Source organism: Rhamphochromis longiceps, linkage group LG10 (genome assembly GCF_057381845.1).
Source record: "Rhamphochromis longiceps isolate RC_006_pf linkage group LG10, R_longiceps_female_GT1.1, whole genome shotgun sequence".
In the NCBI taxonomy this organism is placed as follows: domain Eukaryota; kingdom Metazoa; phylum Chordata; class Actinopteri; order Cichliformes; family Cichlidae; genus Rhamphochromis; species Rhamphochromis longiceps.
Window position 1 is genome coordinate 24,757,640 of NC_140566.1, and position 24,134 is coordinate 24,781,773.

Consider the following 24,134-nt stretch of genomic DNA (forward strand, 5'->3'; position numbering starts at 1 on the left):
AGAAAACATGTTTGTTTCAGTATATTTGCTGCGAAACTTGCAAAAGAATCTTCTGGTGGTCTCATGAGCTTGTACAACATGTTCAAGCATCACATGGTGAAAGGAAATTTCAGGGAAAGCACAGCACATGTGCAAAAAAAAACAGAAGACAAAACAGTCAGTTATTCTGCTAATCTGATTACAAATCAGATTGACTGGAACATCTCTGCCATTCTAGATGCACTTGAATGCAACTGTAATTACTTCAACAGGGCACTCCCATTTACTTGGGTTCTCATTTATGTCTGACCTTGCATCTTTAATCAACTTCAGTGTTGCTTATTGGTCTTGGCAGATTGAGCCTCTTTGTTTGAGCGTGAATAACACAAACCAGTTGGAGCCTCACACTCCAGGCGATGTATTGGGTTTTCAAGGTCATAACCATGGTTCTTATCTCAGGTCCAACAAGAAAACAAAGGCCTGAGACATTGCCAGAAAAGTATTCTCTCTGTTGCTAAGATGTGCAACTCGGCGCTCCCACCCAGCTCAAAGTCTCTCTGTGGACTTCATACACGAGTACAACATCTGAAAATGACAGGCTCTTCTCATTTAAGTGTCGATCTTGTGATTTGCAGGTGAGGAGACATTTAGATAGAAAGCTCTGGTTGAAACTTCCCAGAATAAACAACTGTTGCTTTAGCAGTTTTTAAATAGCTGTAATTCATTGTGAGTCACATCTTAATTACACAGCTTTTTAAAAGTTGGTGGAACAATACAGCAGTCTTGTGTAAACTATTGTCTGTGTACTAGCTCTCTGATCAGTAATCCTGTAGGTTCCTGTAGGCCACCACTCCTTATTATCTGTGAATCTTTATTCTACTTCTTTATTCTACTACCTGGTCTGAAAAGACTTGTGATTGGCCCAAGTAAGTTTTCCAAAGACTGAACTTGAATGAGAATATGATAAAAGGGTATTATTTGTGACACCCACTCACTCCAAACAGTTTTGCGTACTGCAGCTTTAAGTATCACTGCAGAGCAAATAGGAACTTTTCAGGAACTAAGACAAACACCAAAGGACATTTTAAAGTCCCTGTGTTACCTTGAAAAAACAAAATACAAAAATAACGTATAACCTGTCAGATTACTTCATCGTGAAGATGATGTCACACTTGAATGAGTTTTGATGCAGCACATGCAGCGCGTAATGTGCAAACACACATAATCAAACATTTACACATTTACTCTTTTCTTTCCTGTGTTCTCAGCCTCGTTGCTTCTCTCGAGTACACGTCCACAGCGAAACCGCACTCCAGCATACTCACCAAACCTCAGCGTGCCACATGATGACTCTGTGTGACATGAGGCTGTCATTTGCTAACCGCTGTATCTGTTAGCATTTAACTGTGTCACTGTTTGTGGAGTAGCTTCTTACGGGAATGGGGATGAATGTTTGGATTGCCTAATAACCAGTTGCTAAAGTTTCTTTATGCACTGTTGATGCTTCCCTGCCATCATGACTGCCTGTCTTATGCTTGAACACCTTAAGTGACCTTGCCGCAATAACAAGTGCCAGGTTTCTCTCTACTTGACATATATCGTACCACTCTTTTTAGGTTAAATCTAAGTTCTTCTTTACAGATGATAAATAAAAACATACTGAGGAAAAAAAAATACGATGACTTGATTGTGATTCAATCAAATAGCAATTTGATGTATTTCCAGTTCACTCACTACCTGGGTAGTGGGCAATGTTCCCTCTAAGCTGCGCACGTGCGCAATTGCGCACTGCTGGCACAGTCTCTGCGCACAGAAAATCTGTGTTGCGCACAAAAGAAAAAAATCTAACCTGCATTGAAATTAAAATGAATACTTTAACAATTCTGTTTTGCAGTGTTAGTCAGTAAGTGACTGGCTGCTCCAGTATGGGATTAGAACGATGCCACCTTATCCCATAGTCCAGCCAATGATGCGATTCACATTCGTATACGCAGCTAATCAACGTCGTTGACAGGCTATGACAGCGTCCTTATGTGCCGACACCAGTGTTTTAACTAGCAAAGCGGCGTGGCTGATGTGGAGTGAAGCCACGTTAATGACAACGTGTACAACCATCGGAGATGTGAGCAGGACAGACGGAACTGACGTCAGTAAATTGTGTTGATTGGCCACGTAAAACCAGAGTTGTGATTAAAAAATGCAATGTTTGGTTTTCTTCCTGAATACTGTCGTTGTTTATATTTACTGCGGAATAAATGGTAAAAACTGCGTTTTATAAGAAAAAAGGCTCGAAAGCGCTCTCCGCCTGTGAGCAAAAACAAACTCCACCCCCCTCTCCCTTTCCTCCAAAAAAGTACCATGTCAACCAATCAAAAAATGATATGGCAACGTGGCATCTAGTTGTTAAGAAACGGGGGGAAGTTTTAGGAGTGACGGCGGTGTTTTGAGATGTGAGAGATTTGCGACTTTTAGCGCAAATCTTGTGTAGTTAGTGTGTAGTGTAGTTTTGTTGTGTGTGTCAGAACAATGAGGCGACTGCTGAATGTTACAGGAGTGATACATCTCCTGTTGTCAGGCCTGCAGGTATCAGGCTGTTGTTCTCCTTTATCTCATAGTGGACAGAAATTATTTTTTGGAGTGGCACAAATAATTTGTGTGGCATCAAATTTGACGCAGAACAGCTGATTGTTCTGTAAATAGTTTGAAATGTTTATTTAAAAATGCGTTGGCTGCATTTTAAAAAAAAAAAAAATAGCTGCAAAAAACTTTGTTGTTTGGCAAACTGAGTTACTTTTTTGAAGAAGTAACTATATAATTAATTGCCCAGCATTGGTCATTATATACTGTATTTTGCAGACAGAGAGCTACAGGACTTTACTTCCAATAGTGTTACCATACTACACAGGTCAATGACTAGATTTTTTTTTTTTTTTTTTTTTTAATTTTCATTGTTAGTGGGCTAAAGCAGTTAATTAAAAGTAGTCTAACATAAATGTAAATGCTGTAATTTGATTATTTTAATAAACCATGTAACTTGGATGTATTAGATGCTGGCGTGACCACAGTGCCCACGTCTGATGTCGCTCACAGTGGTCCATGGGATCGCTCAGGGAGTTTGTGTGTTTGCTCAGACACATGAAAAATTAGAGGGAACATTGGTAGTGGGTAACCATGCATCATTAACAGCCCCACGCAGGAAGGGTTTTGTTAAGATAATGCCGATTTTTGTAGACTTGGTTTTAGCACTAGCCTCATTGCAGCAACATATGTCAAAGTAATCCATTGAGGTCATAACAGTTTTTTCTTAGCTCAGCTTTCCCCTTTAAGGATGATAGCATTGTAGATAACTCATGTGACTGTGACATTATTCTCTACCAGAAAGGTTCTAACAGTTGGTTAGTGTTATGGTTTCTTTCTAAATGTAACCAAGTGGTTTTGTTGCCTGTAAGTTACAAACCTGTGAAAGAAAAGGAAAAATTATAATAAAAAAGAAGTCCTGATCATGTTATGTCAACACTGATTTTTGGTCTCACTTGCAATATAAACCTCATTCTCCTGGGTGAATATCCTGCATTTGATCCATATGTCACACACTCCACTTCCTAATGGCTTCACCCAACTTTCTAAAGCCTATATGACCGTTAATTGATACATTTAGCATAATCTACGGAAACTAAACTCTAGCAGCCAGAAAAACAACACGATTGCTGTTGTTTTTAATTAAATCCTTAGATATCTGTGGGACAGGAAAGTAGGTTTACTGGGTGAAAGTTAGATTTGAATTCACACCGAATGATATAAAGCCTCTAAGTCAGGTCATTTTGTTTAAATGTCTTTTCTCCCCCTCCAGATTGTACAGGAAACCCCGTTTCATTGTTGACAACAAATTTAGTCACATCATTTTTGAGGAGATTGATGCTTTTCATCCTTGAGTTACATTTTTTTATTATTATTTTTGCCAACATATGAAGCAATAGGAAATGGATCACCTAACTTGTGGTATGCTGTTGTGAGTAAAAAGACCACAATGATATGACATAGATAAACAAAATATCCATTTGTTATTTAAAAGCTGTTTCGCAATCGTGTAAACTTTAACGCTCTGTAGATCTAAGTAATTACATCACACACAGAGTTAATATAGCACATTATGCGTATGCGTGAACTGTGTAGCTCTACATCATCCTTACATTTCCTTGCAGATGGGAATCTTTTTCTGTTAGTCACTCCATAGTCATGCTATTGTGGTGCTTGGCATACTACTATATGTATTTGTTTTTAGGTGTACTAGTAAATGTATTGGAATAATTCGCTATTCTTCCTTCTTCTGACGCTGAGGTGATCTTACTCTGTTGCTATTGCATGTCCTTCATTCCACTTTGACACAATCCAGACATAAAGCAAAGACACACACAGACATCTGACATGCATTCTCACAGGGGAGGTTGTGCTAAATGACAGGGGCAAACTATAACCTCCAGTTAGTGTCTGTGAAAACAGGCACTGACAAACAAGAATCCACTATGTTTCCAACTCCAAGAAAAGCTTTGTTTGTGCCTCTGCTCCTTTGAAAGGATCTATCTTGAATTTACAGAACTTAGATTACACTTGCTCAGTTGTTTATGCCAGGCTTCTACAAGAAGCAGCTTATAAACAGTGCAAGCTTAGGTGGGTTTGCATTTCCCAGGGACTCACCGAAACACACAAACCTACTCATACTCCCCACAGTTTACCGGAACTGAGTCAGGGACATTGGGCGGTCAGAGGCTGTAAATTAGGAATTCCACATTTGAACCACACGACTCAGCTATTAGTGCTTCGTGGAGCGTGAACTTGTATGCCTTTGCTCTTGAAAGGCTCCTCCCAGTTAGTGAGTCTGCTTCTCTTTTACATGCAACTGTCTTTGGATTCTGTTTATTTTTCCAGACTTTCAACCAATCATATCTTTATTTAGCTTTAATTAGATTACTGAAAAGTGCTTGTGAAAATGTGTTAGATCATGGTTTTTCAGCCTCCAGAGACAGTATATCTTAAGGTTTAGCTGTCATTGCAGTAGACATTATAAGAGGGTGTGGAGTTCGGCAGAGAGTAGTCTGGTATGAAGATGAATGAGCTCAAAGAGTGATGCACTTACCAGCTCGCATGATGAAACAAAGATTAGTCACAGACCCTTGATGTACAGGAGTAATAACAGGATGCTCTCCAAAACCATCAGTTTCCTTATCTTCTTATCCTGATAAATGAAAAGCAGGTTTCTGCTTTTTAGGTTGCCTCATAATTTCTTTAGGATAATAGGGCTAGCAGGCTAGTGTGCAGTCATGCGCTGTAGCTTTTTTCTTTTAGTTAATTTAGAGGAAACAGACCATTTCTCCACCCCCCCCACCACCCCAGGGACCAATCTTTTGGTTTAAGAGAAATAATGATTTCAGTCAACCAAGATTTTGATTGGTTGAGTACAGCCCTTGTGACCAACTGGAAAAAGCAAGTCCAGATGATATAAAAATGTAACATATTATTGCTTAATATTCCCCCCAAAATGGTGCAACTACACAAATCATCATCGAGCTGCAGGAATCTCACATTTAATGGCTGGGAAAATACAGACAAACTAATAGCCATGCAGGTCACTGTTCACAGCACATTACACATGCAAAAAAGACTAGAGACATGATGACAACTGTTCACTTTGCATCATGATTTTTGTTTCACTGCTATAAAAGACTTTTTTTGCTCTGCAGCCTGCCAGATGACAGCGACTTGTTTTACTGCGGAGGAAATAAGCTGCAGTTTCTTCTTATTAATGTCAGACAAAACCATATGATCAGTCAGAGGCACATGTTTGTGTATGTGTAATAATGCAAAATTGATATCACATGTGACTGCCCTCCCCCTTACTCTCCGTTGGGGCTCAAATATCCACTGGCCAGGAGAGTTTTTCGGAAAGAGAGATCACAGAGAAGAACCTGCTCTCTCTAACTCTTGAAAGAAAATCCACATTAAAGAGGTGGGGACATGCTGTGCAGAAATAAAAAAGACAAAAGGAAATGCATTAATTATATAAAGAACTTATTGCACAGATGCCTGGAAACGAGTCTAACATTACACAGATACATTGTTGTTCAAGGTTCATGTGCATGCCTGGTTCAAAAGTAACATACTCCCCAGACTTGAAACTTCACTGTTTCAACTTGAGCTGATTATAAAATTACACATGCATAGCCTCAGTGAGGTATTGGAAATTTCTTTTTTTTTTTTTTTTTTTTTCTTTTTTTTTTTTTTTTTTTTGGCAAAAGCTACAACCATTAGGTTAGTTAATGTAGCATACACCGAATTATCTGCTTATTGGCCTGCTGTTTAACCATTCTACACATATGAAAAAAGGGGGAATAAAGAACCAAATCAAATACTCTTAGCCATTTGTTTCATCTTGTGCACATAGATGGTTATATTGCATGGATGGTGCTACATAACTGGAGTTCATTAAATTCCCCCAACCCACACACACGGCTTAGCAACTTTTCTGATGAAAACCCCTGATATGGATTTACTGAATTTGAAAAGACCGGGTATATAAAGTGTTACCCTTCCTTCCAGGTATTTCACCACCTTTAAAAGTGAGAAGACGATTCACCTGGGTCATTGTTGAAGGCTTTTGACAGTGTAAACCTGGAGTGCTGCCCCAGGTGCTGTGACATAAATCAAAGACTGGCTTCTCTGTGATGACGCTCCCAGGCTAATTCTCTTTTTCTCACCAACATTTTGAAACCACTTATAATGGCTCTTTATTTTCTCTTTTCTTTTCTTGGGTGTGCTTGGATTGTTGTGTGTGTCTGTGCATATCCGGTATGTGTGAATATTGTTAGGTGACACCTGGCAGCAAGGCAGCCCAAGGTGACCTGTGTCCAGGCGACACCATTCTGGCTATCAACGGTGACGCGACAGAACACATGACTCACATGGAGGCTCAGAACAAGATCAAAACCTGCACTCAGCAGCTTATGCTCAGCATCAGCAGGTATGGAAACATGAGACTACCCTCACTGGAAAACTGGTGTGTTTAAACCATAAATTGACCTGTAATCACACTCTTTCAGTTGAGGGACTGGTTATATTTAGCGCCGCAAAACATTGCAGAAAAGAAAAGAAAGCGAATCTTTGAAGAAACACTATGTACACAGCTGTTGTACCAGCTGAATAGTAGTTTACTATTAGCCAGCTAGCTGTGTGGCATCTGTGAGTTGTATTCATGTGACACACTGTAGATTAACCATATTTTCCATGAAGGGTGACCTCACTGGAATTTTAAGGTTCAGAATAATTGGATATCAGGAAATGCTGAGCTTTCTAATCAGTCGTCAGCTTATGAGTTTTGCTCTGAGGCTCATTAAGAAAATTGAGTTGAAAACCTTGACAGATTTTTTTTTTTTTTTTTTTTTTTTTTTTGTATGACTCGGGTCATTTATTGCCTCTCATCCAGAAAAACATGTTGGTGATTCGTCTGTTCTGCCTGGCACCGTCGAGTTACAGTGACAAGTGACGAGTTTACAAGAGTTAAAATGATCGAGTCACTTCACCTACAAAGCGCTGTCAAAATCAATGAGGCTTGTACATACAGTGAGTCAAACTGTAGTCAAATGGTATTCCCGGGTCGATATTGTGCATTGGTGCGCTTCATGAGTTGGAAAATGATCATCGTTTTCGACCTGGTATGTGAAGATGTATGAACTGACCTCAAGTGAAGGTCAGGAACAACAAGTTTCTGTCAACATAGCAGAAAAAAGATCATCCATCTAAACATTTAATGAAGGAGTGGGGTGGGAGACGGGTAGGTCAGGGGTGGTTGGAGGTTAAAACCAAGGAAAATCTGAAATGTCAGTCACTTCCCACATTTCTGTTAGATAGTTGCTTTGGGTTGCCAGAGTACTGGAAAGTGAGAGCGAATCTGGCAATCTCTAAATCCCATCCCCTCAGATGGAGAACACTGTGTGGTTTCAGCCTCAGTTACAAGTGACAACTGCCAACTGGTGCTTCAGCGTTCTCCTTTTAGGGCAGAAGACAACGCAGTCTCTCTCCCTCTCTTTCCCTTTGTCTGGTTAGAAACATGATGGTTACTCGCAGATTGGAGTGTGAACAAGAATTATTTCTGAAGTAGTAAGACCCATCAGATCAAAAAAGACACAAAGGAACTCTAAATTCAGATTTTTTTTGTTCTGTTTCTGTATTTGTGTTTTACAGTATCCACTCTAGCATAACAACTCCTCCTCCACCCCCACAGCCTGTAGTAGGAACCATCTACCCATATATCAAGCTGAGCAACTGAGCGTTAAGTGGTTTGTCCACAAAGGGATTGTAAATTTATTTGAGGATACATGAAATAGCATACTGCACAAAGACTAACAGAGATCATCTGTAGGTGTGGGAGCAAAAACAGGCCACTCTCGCTGTTTTACTGGCACCCTAATGTTCCTAAATTCAGCTTAAACTTGCCCTAAGGTAGCCAAACGTGTTTAACAAATTAAGGAAGTAAGAAGTAATTTAGTCATTTAGCTTGATAAACAGCAGGAGCATTTGAGAGTGATGACTGAGACCCAGCATAAGGAAGAATAGATTCTATTAGTTGAATCTTTGCCTCATGCTCCTTCTTTTTTCTGTTTGTTTTACCACATTGGCCCAGCTACAGGATGTTTACAGTGGCTATCAAATTTTAGGTGTCATTTTTTTGTGGCAGTAAATAAGAGAATTTTTTTTTTTTTTTTTTTGTACACATTCCCAATGTTTTGTAGAATGCATTTAGCCATAATTTAAATAGGTGTAGTGCTTAAACATTGTAATGGGTTGGATTGAGGTTAAAATTATTTGAAATGAATGTGTCGCATTGTCGTTTTAAGAGTATCAGAATCAATTTAACTTAAATTCAGTTTAGTTTTGTAGATCTATTATAAAAGCAAAAGGTTTGAGCGACAAGATTTTTTTTTTTGTTTGACTGTTTTTAACTAACTTACTTTTAAACTAAACCCACAAGTGAACCACAAGATACAGCCATGTTTGCTCATCATTCCTCCTTAATACCCCTTTGAACTGATAAGATAGCATTTGGACTCAGAGCAATATAATAAGAGGCTGGACGAGACTAGCTGCTGGAATGTGACCTTTGTGCTGTTATTGGTTAAATAATTACAATGTAAGCTGCACTTTGGTGAACAGGAGGAGGGCAAAGCAAGTATGAGAGATAGGCATGCACCCTTGGCTGCGGTGCACAGAGCTGAAATGAGCTGCTGGTGAAGTGGAGGCATTAGGGGTTCCAGCAGAAGAACAAATACTGTAAAAAATCATGTGAAAGTTTAGGATTGTGAGATAGAGACTTGATAAGAGACGAGAAGCGGTGTTAAAAGTTAAGATTGCTGGAAAAGATAGTGAGAATTAGAAAAACAGAAAGAGACGATGCAACAATAAGCTTGGAGGTTAAAGCCAAAAAGAAGAGCAGTGAATCAGTGAGAACAAGAGAGAACTGCCTCTACGCTTCCAAGGATGCTGTTTGACAACCAGTACTTTTTGCTTCATGTATTTCTGGTAAACGCAGTTTAAACGCAGTTTAGCTCAGAGAACCTAAAACCAGAATTATACTTCTGATTTTTTTTCTGTTCTTTTCATCTGAGAGAATGACACTGCAATCAGTTATTTAGTTGGCAATTCTTTTTTTTCTTTTTCTTTATTTTTATCTTTATCTGAAAGCTGTCATTTCCCACCATGCATTTCTCTACTGGTAGGTTAAAAAGGTGGCTCTTGTGGTGGTCCACAATATCATTCAACTGCTTCATGAAGCTGCAGTTTCAATACAAGATGAGGGGCTCATTGGAGAGGTAGCTGATTATTACGTTATTCATTTCCCTCAAAGTAGACCTATAATTGCATGAATTATTCATGTGTGCTGAGCTTGTGCATCACCACTGTTTCCCATGAAAAATTTTGTAAAAGGCGTCATGTTAATAAGCAGCATCTGTCACTATGGCAACAAACAAAATAGCGCTGTCTTTAAAAAAATAAACCAAAAAAAAAAAAAAAAATCAACAGGCAAAAATGAGAGATTTTGCCAAAACTACTAAGAAACCAATCAAAGTAAACAATACAGAACAAATCACAAATATTGGACTGAAAAAATTCCCAGATTTAGTGAGCTATAAAAATCAGCCACATGGTAGCCTGTTCTCTGGCTGGTGAAGAAGGTTAAAGTGGTTAGTCAAAATGTATCCTTCAATGGGGGTGTAATGTTCATATGTAAAAGATGTCTGTCATTTATTGCAAGAGATTTGAAATATGGACCTTTTCTGTTTATTGGAAACACTCCTCAGTTGTGGGCTACAGAAATAACTAGGGATTATTTAATTGTAACCATTCATTTTGGAGTCAATAGCTGCAAATGGGAGTGACTCAAAGAACCCATGCTGACTCACTAGAAAATAATATTTTAGAGGACAGCAATTCTTAGCCCTCATTAAAAGACTTCTCCATAAAATACTCCAAACAGTCACGAGAAACAGGAGACCTGTAATTTTGTGCTGCTGCCGATGGACAAATATATGAGTCTACACGTCTGCTGTGAACCAAAATTACAGTACGCTGCGCGGATCTGAGCTTGAGGTCTCGTGTAACACAAGAACGTTTCCTTCTAATGTGTTCACGTTTATAACTTTCTTAACCCCCATTTATCACAATTTCTGTTATGGAGCCTTTTTAAAAGCACTCAGCTTCAGGGAGTTTCTTGGTAGGTGCCTCTGGGGACTCAGAAAAGCTAAATAAGATTTAAAGGGTGATTATAGAAAAGAGATTAGAAGCTCTGGTTGTGCAGAATTTCTTTACAGTTTGTGGTAAATTAAATGTTTGAATTTGTGCTTTTATCTTGATTAATATCTACTTTTAATGCAGATAGTAATTTGATATATATATAGATATAGATATATCTATCTAAGTTTCCCTTAAGTATAACTAAATGTGCTACAGGTAACCTTGGACATCTCCTGATTTCATTTAGTGTCATTATCATGTAATTCTTAATGTCAACTAATGCTCTTGCATTTACCTCGGAAGTCAAATGAGTTGGGAGTGGCATTACTTCTGAGTTGAGCTTGTTAGAGTAATAAGACTCAGAAAAGCAGAAAAAAGCAGGGTGAGTTTTCCTTCTTGGCAAGGTAGAACCATTCATATATCACTAGCAATACAGCACAATGGGTTTTTTGCACACAAATGTAGCATGTTCATGGCTAGAACCTGGTCAGTGCATTGCATATAGCTTGTTTAGCGAATCACAAATATGCAATACTGGCAATACTGATGAAAAGTTTGTCAGTTTTGTGATGATTTACGTTCACAGCTGCCACTTTCGATTGTTAAGACGGGATTGCTGAGGTTACTCCGACTTTCCAAGTTGGAAATCCAACTTGAAGGGGGGTTTCAGTTGAAAATCTTGACAAATAAAAGCAAGCCATGCAAATTTTATAGCTTAGTTGTGTTTTAGCCTTTCAGCACTGATATATTTATCAGTTTCTTTGGGCTAAACCATCAACTCTTGCATGTTAACAGGGTTAACCGTGCTTCACTGTGGTTTTACTGGCATAGTCTACATTATTTTCTCTTCATACAGCAAGTGGGTGCTGCAGCTCTGTTCTCTTAGAAAGGATGTGTTCTTAAAAAACAAAATTTTATGTATATTTTAACATATGTGTAAAAATTAATTTCAAAAGAGTTTCACTTATGGCTGCTTGTCTGTATATTCCAAGGGTGTCAAGTACTACAGTTTGGTCAAACCTGCTCATGTCATAAATATGCACTTGGTTCATGGTACTAGTTACTTAGTTTCTCATTCTTAAAGAATTCTTGTAAGAGACTCCTTAAAATGGCTACTGGTTAAGTGTAACTTTCGAGCATACAAGATTAATGTTTTAAAGTGGCAGATTTAAACCCAGACCTTACTTTGCCTGGATGGTGGTGGAAAGCACCGGCTCAGACAAATCTCTCACTGTTGTCGAGCTGCATCAAGATGATTGCCATGAAGGCTGTAGCAAGCGGATGTTTTACATAATTTTCATACTTATCAAAACTTTCATTCACCTCCCATATTCTGGATGTGTCCACATTTATTACATCACTGCAATATTTTACTGAGATGTTTTGAGCCATCTACCCACTGAAGAAAAGAATTACACTGCATTGGAATGTAGCCTAAAATGAATGTGTGCTCTTGTGTGTATTTCTGGCATCATATTGGAAGAACTATCAGTTAAACAGGAGGAAAGATTATTGAGATTGAATGAAGTGGACAAAGTGGTGAGAAGAAAAAAGAACAGAGGGAAAATTAGGAATTTAAAAAAAGGTAATACGTGGACGAGGAAGCAAGGAAGGTAATTCGAGGTCAACACTTACACACAGCTTTCCATTTTCCAGCAGGCCTGTCAACGCTCTGCTGTGAGGCAAAACACCCTTGCAAGTTTTTCTCAGTTCCTTGTGTTCATATGGAGTCGTGTCATCTCAGGGTAGAGGAAAAATGGCTTATATCGCCTCCACAGACACGCAGTGTCCAAGTTCATGTAACGTCAGAGGACCTGGCTGACTCATGAGGCCCATTTTGGAGTTTGTCATGTCTGCTTTGACCAGACATAAATAGAATCTGCGAATACATGAACCAGCTGTGGAAGAAAGCTTCTCCTGGAAAAATGAGCATGAGAAAATCATGCTCATTCTTCTTCTAACCTCTCCACGTCTTACCATCCTTGTCCATGACCTCTTGTTACCATGCTGTTATCTCCCTCTCCAAACCTAAATCCCATTCAACTAAACCACTTTTCTTTTTATTTCTTCACTTTGGTTTTTCCTTCTCTGTCGCTTCCACGGAGCCGCCTTCTCCCTGCAGTTTCCCTCTTTTTGCCAGAGCTTATTGGAGAGAACACTTTCTCTTCAGATGCCTGGGAGACAGATGATGGTGGTTGGGATTTGTGTTTTCCACTATTGGTCAGGCTATTCGGAAAGAGTCATGCTGGGATGGCAAGTTAAATGTGCTGAAAAATGAGTCATGATTCCTGGGCTGCACGTGTAATTCTTGTTTTGCTATTGTAAAACATCTGAAATATATATGGCCTGTTGCACTTATTTTGAACTGTCAGTGTTAGAAATGGGTCCGGGTGCAAAGAAAAGTTGCACCACTGATGGTTTAGACCTTTAAAAGTCAGTTCTTCCAAATAACATAAAAGCAGCATTTCCAAATGTGTATATAGTTTCAGCTCGTTCATCTCTGGGGTTTGGCTTCCACTTCCAACAATTGTGGTCAATTCAGTTTCACTTGTGACAGAAAAGTTGCAGCACCAGCTGAAAGAAAAATATCCTGGTTACTGAGAAAATACTTTATACAGAGAATCATAAATACATTATGTTGATCTTCTTTTTATTGACATAGCTGCAGAAAATTCCAGGGCCAAGTTACAAAGGTTTTTTTTTTTAAATCTTGTCAATACTTTGGTTCGCATACACTTGTCAGAAAAAGAGTTGTAGCGAGTGATGGTTGATTAAATAGGTCCAGGATTCACTTACTGGGTTTTTAAAAGCTTACAGGCACACTAGACATGCACCATCAATGACTTCCACTCATGCTTTGATGCTTTTGGATGTGGTTAGACATGCAATGGTGTCATATAAGGCTATGATTAGGGGAATAAGATGGGTAACGCATGTAGTATGAGTGCATATCTCAGCCCTACAGATGCAATTAGATGTGTATATATATATGTAATTCTGATCATGATCTGAAGAGTAAAACCAAAACAAGAAAGAGTATTTGAATTCAAACAGAGAAATCAGGCAGAGAAAAGACAGAGAGTGAGGTCCCTTTGGTGTAGAATTTGCCTCTTGCTTCTCACTTTGACTTAATGACCCGTGATTCACAGATGAAGAATTATGCACAAGGCTGCATGGGACCAAAGAAGCACAGGACTCCAGCAGGGACAAAAACAAAAAGAAACCTCCAAAGGAACCAACTTGTCTACACCCCTCCACTACCAGGGCTGTTTTCTCCTGTTTCTTCATCTCATCATTCCTCTCACACTCTCCAAAGGTCTCCTTTTTTGTGGTTACAACTGTAACATCAGTGGAGTTTGGGAGACTGTGTTGCACAAGAGGTCGAAGGGACGATTGTTCCTCCCTTTCCCTCTCTTCCATTGATCTTGTCGGCGCACAGATGGAGATTTTTTTGAAGTGTCCCTTTGAGATCTGCCAATGAGACCTCTAAAGCTGCACTTTAGACAGTTATTGCCTCGTCTTAAATGCTACAGAAACAACCCCCACTTAAGTCCTTGCACAGAAAAAGGACATACGGGCAGGTCCAGTGATGACCAAAACAACTTAAAATTGTCCTTTTTCAGATGGCTTTGATAATGGAGTAAGACTCTAAGTGAACCCTGAAATGATCAGTTATCAGCCTTGTCTTAATTTGAGGGTTTGCAGCCGTCTGCCCCATGCTCCTTTTTGAACATTGTGGTCATGTGCAGCCAAAGTAAACTCATCTGCTGTTCCAAGATCCAGATCTCTCCAATCAGGAAATTAAACCTGGCAGGGGGAGGTCAGGCAAGGGAAAATATGATCATAGGAAAGAATAGGAAAATCATTGTGATGACTTTTTTTTTTCTGGTTTCTGTGTGTTTCCATTTCCGCCTTTCTTTCATTTTTTTTCTCTTTCACTTTTATCTCTTTTTATCATGAATTTTTATCTAACATCTAAATCTTCATTTTTAGGGGGATTTCATGGGTTTCATGTTTTCTTTTTAAATTCTAATCCTATGAAAATAAATCCATGGGATCTAAAAATTCTTTGCCTTTGTATTGAAGTTGATATATTAGAGGTAGGAGTATTCACCCCTATGCTTTGACATCATGGTGCTGTTGTGACGATGAGTTTATTTCAAAGAATATTTCCAGACACATTTTACTATCCAGGCCTGGATCAGACAGACGCATGCGCACAATCAAGTGGAAAGTTAGAGTTAGAGAGACAATCGACTAATTAATGAATGTTTAGCAGAAGTTTTTTGGATGTAGGATCCTCATGGCCCTGGGTAATCTGGGTGTCCTCATCACATCACACTTGTTTGCAACAGATTGTGTGGCTATTTTTTTTTATATTACATAACATACATTATGTTGCATTTGACATTGCCAAAATTGTTTCCAGACAACAAAACGACAGCTGTGGCACAGTTTTGTTTCAAGTGCAGTGCATATTTTTTAACTAGATGGTTACATGATTTTGACATCCCTCTTCAGAGTGACCTCCTAGTATAATGACCACTGTCTGCCTCTCATACTTTCCACTTACGCCTCTGCATTCAAAACTGTTAAGATGGATGTTCGGTAAATTCCTTGTCTTTGGTTTTCACCAAATACCAATTTAAATGGGCCACTTCAGACTGAACTCCTTTCAATAGGGTGTTTGTATGGTAGCCATCGCAACCAAACATTCTGGATACATGAAGGCTTTCAATTTCTGAAACGTGGAGGAATTGGCGGAGGAGGGGGGTGCAGGGTTCATCCTACGCAGTAGCGCTTGTCCATCTGCAGACACTCGGCGCCTTATAAGAGCGTCCTTGATAGCAACACCTCCATGGTTCATATCTGAAGCACTGGCTCAGCTCATACATTGATGTGCCAGCTGCCAGCCCAATGACCTCACCTCTTTAGACGTCAACCCTCCCCCATGTGGGGGTCAACAATGCATTCATGCACTCGCACTACTTCTGTTAATGGTTTTTATGTCTTTGCAGATGAATAGGAAAGTGAAGAAAAGCACACACACACACACACACACTGCTGTCCTTCAGCGTCATGTCCGGGTGTTTTCCCACTTGACGGCCAACACTATAGCAACAAAAGCCAGATGAACCAAAGAATTCCCCTTGATTCTTTTATGTGACCGGAAAACTTCCTCTAGTTGAATGTGAAACTTGAAAGTTAAATAGCATTCCTAGTGAACCATTACTAATGCCGTTGGAAATGAATAGCACCAGTTTATCAGCTGGAAAGATAAGTTACACGCCCTTATTTTCACCAGGGTATTTTATTTTGGGTCTTTCAAAAAAAGAAAAATTGCTCTGTGCCCCTGCTTACCGTGTGCTTTCATAGAGGCTCATTCAGCAGTGCTATAAGTAATGTGTTTTATCATTGCTGTCAGACTGTAAGTCCTTTTACTTTTATGTAAGAATATGCAACTGGAGTCAATTACTGACAATCTAAACATGAGAGGGGTAAGCCTCAGATTCCAGTAATTCAGCTATCGCTACTTATGACAAATCCACAGCCCAAGATACAATGTGCTCTTCTAGTGATAGTTCAAACAGTGGATTTATGATATAATGATGATGACATTATCTTGGTATCAGTGGGAGGAAAGTAGCTTCATCCCATTAAAAATGTGAAAGCTGCCAACTATACATAAAAATCCACATATACATGCATGTTCATGCCCAGACTTTACCTTGAGTACTGTGAGTGTTTTGGCACAGAGGCATCTTGCACTGCTAATATTCAGTAACAGTTATGGGATTTTGCGTGATCCTAAAGCTGACATCTTTCCCAGTTTACATCAGTTCTAAAACGATTAGAGCATACAGACTACTTTCATTTTTCTGGGTTCATTTTCAGACATTCACAAATACTTTATAGGTTCCTTGGGGGAAAAAATAAAAAGATGTCAGCAAAGAAAAATCCATACTCTCAGCAGAAATCATTGCTTCAGCTTGGGTGTCAGATGGCATTGGATTTATCTGAGACTCTCTTTTTTTTCTCTCTCTCATGGGTATTGTCTTTCAGATCAGGATCGGGAGACGGAGTGTGGTCACCAACAGTTAGTGAAGATGGCAAGACAAGCCCTTACATGGAGCCCGACTCACAGGTAACCACTGTTTACAGTGGATTTCCCCAAGCACAAGTCGCATGCATTTCTTAAGATTTGAATTCACATGAGGTGGGATGCGGTCAGGTTTCTCGTTGAATTTGTCATGCTGCCAACCAGAGCGATGGCTATAACTGCATCATGACTTTGAAGTACAGTTTCCTGGGTGTGAGACGCAATTCTCCTCAGTGACAGAATCCATGGAAACAGGCACAACAATCAATCTTGAAATTGCATGTGTGCTATCATTCACATGATTATAAATGAGATAATGCATCCCACTGTTCACTGGAATAGTTTTGAAATAGTATCTTGATTGTTCTCCAAATGTATGAGCTGCCAAAAGGACATTCAAGGCATGATGAACTCTAGCAGATGATCTTTTCCAAGTTTTCCATTGCTGGCAGGCTAGCAGGTTTCTGAGCATGGAGGAAACAGGAGGTGTGTGAGTGTGTGCGCACATAAGCTGTGAGTATGGATATTGTGTGACTGAGGCAGACAGACAATGGGAATATTGTGCTTCGGATATGTGAGAGATGTCCATTCGTCAAGTATTGTGTTGTTGTATTTATGGAGTTGCGATTGATCTGTCTCAGCCCTTGTTGTGGCAGCATATCTGTGCTTAAAAGGGTGGGACAGGCATACAAAGAGCCGAAGTGAAATCTATCTGCCCCCTCATGATGGAGTGTCTCGTTTATTACAAAAAAAGTGTTGTTTTTTTTGGGTAAGAGCCAGTAGTTACGGATGCAATTTATCAGCTTGGGTTTTGGTTCTATTCTAATTTCTTTATCTAGGATTTTGATAGTTTATTGGAAATAGACTTTCCAAAAGGCTGGTTTGCTTGGTAAGTCTAACCTAAAATCGAATTAAATAATTTCTCAGTTACATTTCCTAATGTGTTAAATGTTTTCGGTGAGTGACCGTTCTGGACTGCAGGCGGGCCAATGAAACGCCCAGACTGTTTTACTAATGAGCCACATTGTTGGAATACACCCAGAATTTGGTTTGGCATTCTCTTGCTCAAATAAGCAGTCTTTCCTTGAAGATGTTGCCTGAATGGCAGGGCATGTTGCCCTATGCCATATGTGCTTTCACAAATGTGATCATGCACCTCCATACTATCATGAATGAGGCTTTAGAAACTGCACTGATACGCTAATTTTTCTAACATTTTAATTGTTGATTTTAATTTGTCACCAAAGAACAATTTTCCACTTTAATTCCATCCATCTTGAAAGATCTGAGATAAGGCAACTCAGAAGGTTTTATATGTATGGTGTTAGTCAGAACCTCCCTGACATCACGTTGGAGCGCACCCTCCTACTCAAAGTGTCATAGCTTTTAATCCAAACCATTATATTCAACTCAAGCAAGTAGTTTTAATGCCTTAAACTAACCAAATAAAAACTCCATACTGAATCAAAGCACTCCCATGCAGGATACAAAAGTTCAAAAAGAAAACTCCCACATGGAAAAATGATGCTGCAATACTTGATACTGCAAAGGAAAGAAGTCATCCAGCTGAATCAGAGCAAGTCATACTGGCTTCAGAAAAAGTTGGCTGATGTTTGAAAGCACAGCCTAATATGGTAAATGGACTGGTTCTTATTAGAGATGGCACGATACCACTTTTTTATGTCCGATACCGATATCATAAATTTGGATATCTGCCGATACCGATATGAATCCGATATAGTGTTTTTTAATCAACAAAACTGTTTTTTAAAATATCTTGCTGCATTTTGCAAGTCTGCAAGTTCATACTCAAGTTTAAAACAACAACTACACTAAAGCTATTCTGTTATACCTGTATACAAAAAAAATATTTCATAGTTCAGCAATACTGATCAATCTAATAAACTTAGACCTACACCATCCTCCCTATTCTGGTATTTTAAAGAGTACTTAGCGTAAATATTAAGCAACCTAACTAATAGGGTTCCAACTCCCAGCAACAACAAACATAAATAAAAAATAAGGAACCACCCCTCACGCGCCACCTCATGATGCTTAATCGACGTAATCAACCTTAATTTGATGCAGTGTGAAAAAAAATGCACAGAAATCAATTATTTTTCAAGAAATATTAAATAGATTCAACATCTTTCTTCAACAAAATTGCAGACTGCACAGATGGTACCTTCCCAAAGTAAAAAGTACTATAGCTTACTAGGGTATATATTAGACTTAATAGTCACTATATACAGTAATTGACTTCTATTCATTTTACATCAAATTAAAACTTTGGGTGTCAGATAATTATTTATTAAAAGCTCGACATTTTAAATGAGAATAAGAAAGAAAAGTATGTCTTTGTGCCCCCTTTTCCCTGTTCATGCCCTATCGGCCCCCCTGGCTAAACTTTGCTAGATCCGCCCCTGCACAGTTACCAGCGTCAGCTACGTAGAAAAAGATCCTGGTGTAGAAAGAAATATTAAATAAATTCTAACAACAGCTTATCAAGCTTAAACGTTCTGCTGTTGTTCAGCCGCTGGTTTCCTCTTTCTGGTGCAAAGTGGGCCAAAAACAAACAAGAGAGACGGACTCGCGACAGAAAAGCCGATCAGCTGATCATTTAAGCAGTTTCACGATTGAAGTAGCAGCCGGAGAGCGAGAGGCAGTCGCTTGTTAAGCTTAACGTGGGAATGCTTTACAAACATTCAGAGATGGACTTACACACTTGCTTTACTTCTCTCGGGGATAACTTTGTCGGAGATGAAATGCCAGGTTGCTAGCGAAGCTCCACATGCTATCCAGACCACCGACAGGTCCGGCATGCCACAGCTGCTCTATCACGTGATGCATACTGCTCCGACTGCTAACGTTCTGAGGTGAGTTACGGCGTGTTGCAAGTTTTGCGAGGTGCTTTCGTGATATTTAATGGATCGGATTACATTTTTTATTTTTCTCCGATCCAGTAATTTAGGTCAGTATCGGACCGATACCGATACGTAATATCGGATCGGTCCATCTCTAGTTCTTATATAGCGCTTTTCTACTCATCTGAGCACTCAAAGCGCTTTACACAACTTGTGCATTCACCCATTCACACAGCACATCTTTCTAAGTGCTTCATAGCTAACATTCACACACATTCATACTCCGATGGATGCATCGGAGAGCAATTTGGGGTTAGTATCTTGCCCAAGGATATTTGGCATGTAGACTAGGGGAAGCCAGGAATCGAACCACCAACCTTCCGATCAGTGGATGACCTGCTCTACCACCTGAGGCTTTAAGATATCTTAGAAAAGCATTAGGTCCATATTGTCCTTGTGTCTACATTCTGTTATTTTGTATATCTGAAAAACTAACCAGAGATTGTGGCTTGTTGTACATTTAAATTCATAGACGGATCAAATTTCATGTTTTCAGCACCACAGGTAGAACTCTATGGCAACCTTTTAACAGTGTGGCTATTAGCTCAGGTCTTGCTATGATTAAAATAAGAAAATACGAAGTTGGAGTGAGAGGAACCAACAGCTACAGGAATTTCTACAAACACAGACATGAATGACAGGAGGGCTTTGCGTGAGGGTAATATGAGAGCGGCAAATCTGTCTTCCTCATGCTGCTTTTTCTCTCTCTTTATCTCTTCTCTCCATCTCTCTTTACATCTTTTCCAGTCCTTCTTTTCTTCCTTACTGAAGTCTAAAAATGTTCTCTGGCATCTCATTTTATGAAGTAAACGCGGACAGCTGGAAACCTCCAAGTGAGGGCCACGTTATTGTCACGCTCAGGTGGAACCTTCTGTGCTTTACAAGAGGAAACATCCACTCCCTAGAGTCACATAAAGAACTCACTCTTTCTTTGTTTCCTTCTTTCTGTATTCTGATTCAGTTTGCCCACGTGACATTGCTGATTGTTCACAAGATACTTTAGAAACAGTGTATATACCACGCTTTCTGTCCTGACAGATCCAGCTTCTGTGACGTGATGCTTGAGCTAGTGTGGACAGCAAGCTGAAAGTCACTGTTTCAGATTGTGTTGCTTAAGGCTTGAAGCAGTGAATCCATCATTCAAAACCTACCTTACAGCATGACACTTAACTTGCAGCATATTTTATGCTGAAGCAGTATGTTTTGGGGTGAAAAATGAAACCAAAGAAGAACACTTAGGCTCACATATTGTAATAAAAAAAAAGAAAGAAAAATCACCACATGCCTCAGTTAACTAAGAATGTTTCAAAAGAAGCGCTATAACTTTAACCCAGTTAAGTTCACCAAATCCAGTGATGGCATCCTTCAGGCCTTTTGAAATTGAACATTTTCCTTTTCATTCATGAACTCCTTGACCAACTGGCTTTGTTGGAAATTCCAGTCCCACCAGTGGGAATTTTCTGCTGAGCAGGAAGTGACACATGGAAGGAATGAAGTGTTTCCTTTCACCTTGGGAACACGGGAGATTGTCATAAAAGTCGGTGTGCAAATGATGTATTTTTGGATATGCGCTAAGCAAGCATATGACTTAATACTGTTGTATGATGGGACTGTTTTGGGACTTTTGGAGGGTTTCTTTTACTAGTTTCAGTGGGACAGGGGAGTGTTTCCAGGGAGTGCTCATGTCTTTGCAAGAGTGTCTACAAACTACCGGATACCATACACAACTTCCTGAAATAGAAATGATTGTGATAAAGAGTGGAGAGAAAGATAAAGCAGTGATGAGGTAACTGTCATAACAGAAGAAATAACACGAGTAACTATGACAACCAGTTTTTACCTAAGCTTTTACTGTACAGTTCTGGGAAGGTTAGTGAACTATAATCAGATATTTGGCACAACTTCCAAATTTCATGCAAAACAAAAGGATTAATATAATAATCTGGATACAAATCAAGCTCCATACATGGAAAAAGTAATAAAAAAATACCTTTTTAATTCATCTTCAAGGTGCCAGAAGAATCTCAGTCCTCCATGTCAAGGTAGTCTTAAGTGCTTTACAATATTTCACTTCTCATCCAAGAGGCTTCTTCAATTCTAAAAGCTAACCAAGTGCCAGATATTTTATACCCTATACCCTCACTATCAAAAGCCTACCAGCACTTTAGCCAAGATGTCTTATAGCATCTTTTTTTCTTGTCAGAAACCCATAAATCTCTAATTAACATTATTTCCTGCCCCAGATCTTGATAGCCCAGAACCACTTTGATTATTTCTTCTTCATGTACAATATTGAGTACAGAAGTACTCAGGTACAGGGCACCAATTTAGCTCACTGTTTGAGCAGGCACCTATATGCCCTGTGGCTAAAATTGAGCACTTAGGTTTGAGTCCAGCCTCCTGTCTAGTCTTCACTCCTGAACTATTAAATAAAGACAAAAAACCCCCACTATAAATCTAAAATAAATATTGCCACACATTGCAGCCAGAGGAGGTGCTCGACCATGGAAACCTGTACCATGAAGCTCCTGAAGCATGGTGTTGGTGCTGATGTTAATGCCAGAGGAGATTTTGAACCCTGCAGTTTATGAGTCAGCGGAGAGTTGGCGACTTTTATGCACCATCTGTCTCAGCACTTGGTGACCACGCTCTGTAACTTTATGTGGGCTGCCATTTCGTGGCTGAGTTGCTGTGGTTGCTAAATGCTTCCACTTTGCAATGGTACCATTTACAGCTGATCATGAAATATCTAGGAGAGAAGAAATTTCACAAACTGGTTGCAATGATGGCATCCGCTTAAAATCAGCGACCTCTTAAGAACGACCCATATTTCACATGTGTTTGTACAGGGAGACTGCGTAGCTGGAGACTTTATTTTGTCCACCTGTGGCAATTGGACTAAAAACACCTGAATTCAGAGTAAACAGTCCATCCAATATCCAATGTATCTTCAGTAGTGCAGGTATTTATTGTCTGGCTCAAGCCCAGCTTTACTTTTAATCCAACTGAACTGAAGACAATTTGATTTGATGGCAAGTAAGATAATTAATGAAGCCAAATTTGATGTAAAAGCAATATAATAACAGATTTACATACAAAAATTCAATCACCTTTTCCAAAAGAAAAAATGCCTCTTGTAAATGGTTATCTAACCGTACGTCTGAATTTTAGCACTTGATTGCCAGTTTTACTGTTGGAATGGTTTAGTGGAGGAGTAATGCAATACCATGGGTTACTGACATTTTGGGTTTTCAAAATTCCATGCCTTAAATTACACAGTGGCAGCTTCAAGTAGGTGGGAATGGCTCGCACTCAATGTTCGTCTAACAGTATTATTTGGCAGGGCAGTATGTAAATGCCATTCATGGCAACTGGCCTATTATTATAGCGATGGCTATTGTGGCTGAGTGCTGTGGCCCTGTGGAAAGAATGAGGCTCCACAATGCGGAAGCTGAGAGGTCTGGATCACACGTCACTCGAGCTTCCAGTCTCAGCCCAGGAGCTGGCTGCTGAAATTGAAGTCTCCAAGTTAACATTAACAGTGGCTGACAGATAGAGACCTTGCATGACTAATTCCTTCTTGGTTTGGATCTGATTTTACTCTTAAAACAAAAGTATATGAATATTTTTTTTTTTCTAATGAATGGCACAAGGCTACTGTTCTCCAATTAAGAAGCATTAAGAACAATTTGCCTTTTTAAAAACCCAAATATAGTTTAAATGTTAAACTCTTCACATTTGTACTCCGGTAAAACAGATGGTGAGCTACTAGATTGATATATTTTGTTAACACAAAGTAGATTGGCATTTACCGCATAAACATTCTGATTGTGTTTTAACAACATGGAGTTATTACTTGATTTCAGCTATTCTCATGAGTTACCAAAGCATGTTGAATGGGTCAGGTTTTACTTGATCCCCTGTCGGGAAAAACTCAGATCAGCAGACCAGTAAAGCATTAAGAGAAAGTCATTTTAGCAGCTCTACAGGCATTTTAGATGTCAGACCTGTGACCCCACCTATTTGGTTGTTTGTGTTCACTAATCAACCAGTCATCCCCAGAAATGTCAAATCAGCCTCCAGGTTTTCTTAATGGAGCCTTTCCTGCCCCGCTTGGCTGCCATCATATTGAGGGAGTGAAGTCGTTAAGCCCTCTTTGCTTATGGTCCAGAGAGACTGCAGGAGTCTGGGCTCATTCATATTTAGAAAATTGAAACTGTATCAACGTTGTCAGGGAATAGAGCAACGTACCTGTGTGTGTTTATTTTTAGTTTTTCAATTTTCTGCTGCTTTTTCAAGGCCTCAAACTGATATCAGGATAAGTACGTAGCTTTTATATTGAGGTCATT

The 24,134-nt window shown here is 39.3% G+C and overlaps 1 protein-coding gene across 1 annotated transcript in view; it reads left to right on the forward strand.

Annotated features, from left to right (window-relative positions):
- pdlim4 (PDZ and LIM domain 4) overlaps positions 1-24,134 on the forward strand; it is a 47,814-nt gene that overhangs the window by 4,264 nt on the left and 19,416 nt on the right. Inside the window, exons 2-3 of the mRNA XM_085421083.1 lie at positions 6,843-6,994; positions 16,825-16,906. Of these exons, the coding sequence (XP_085277209.1) occupies positions 6,843-6,994; positions 16,825-16,906 (234 nt within the window). The remainder of the gene's footprint in view (positions 1-6,842; positions 6,995-16,824; positions 16,907-24,134) is intronic.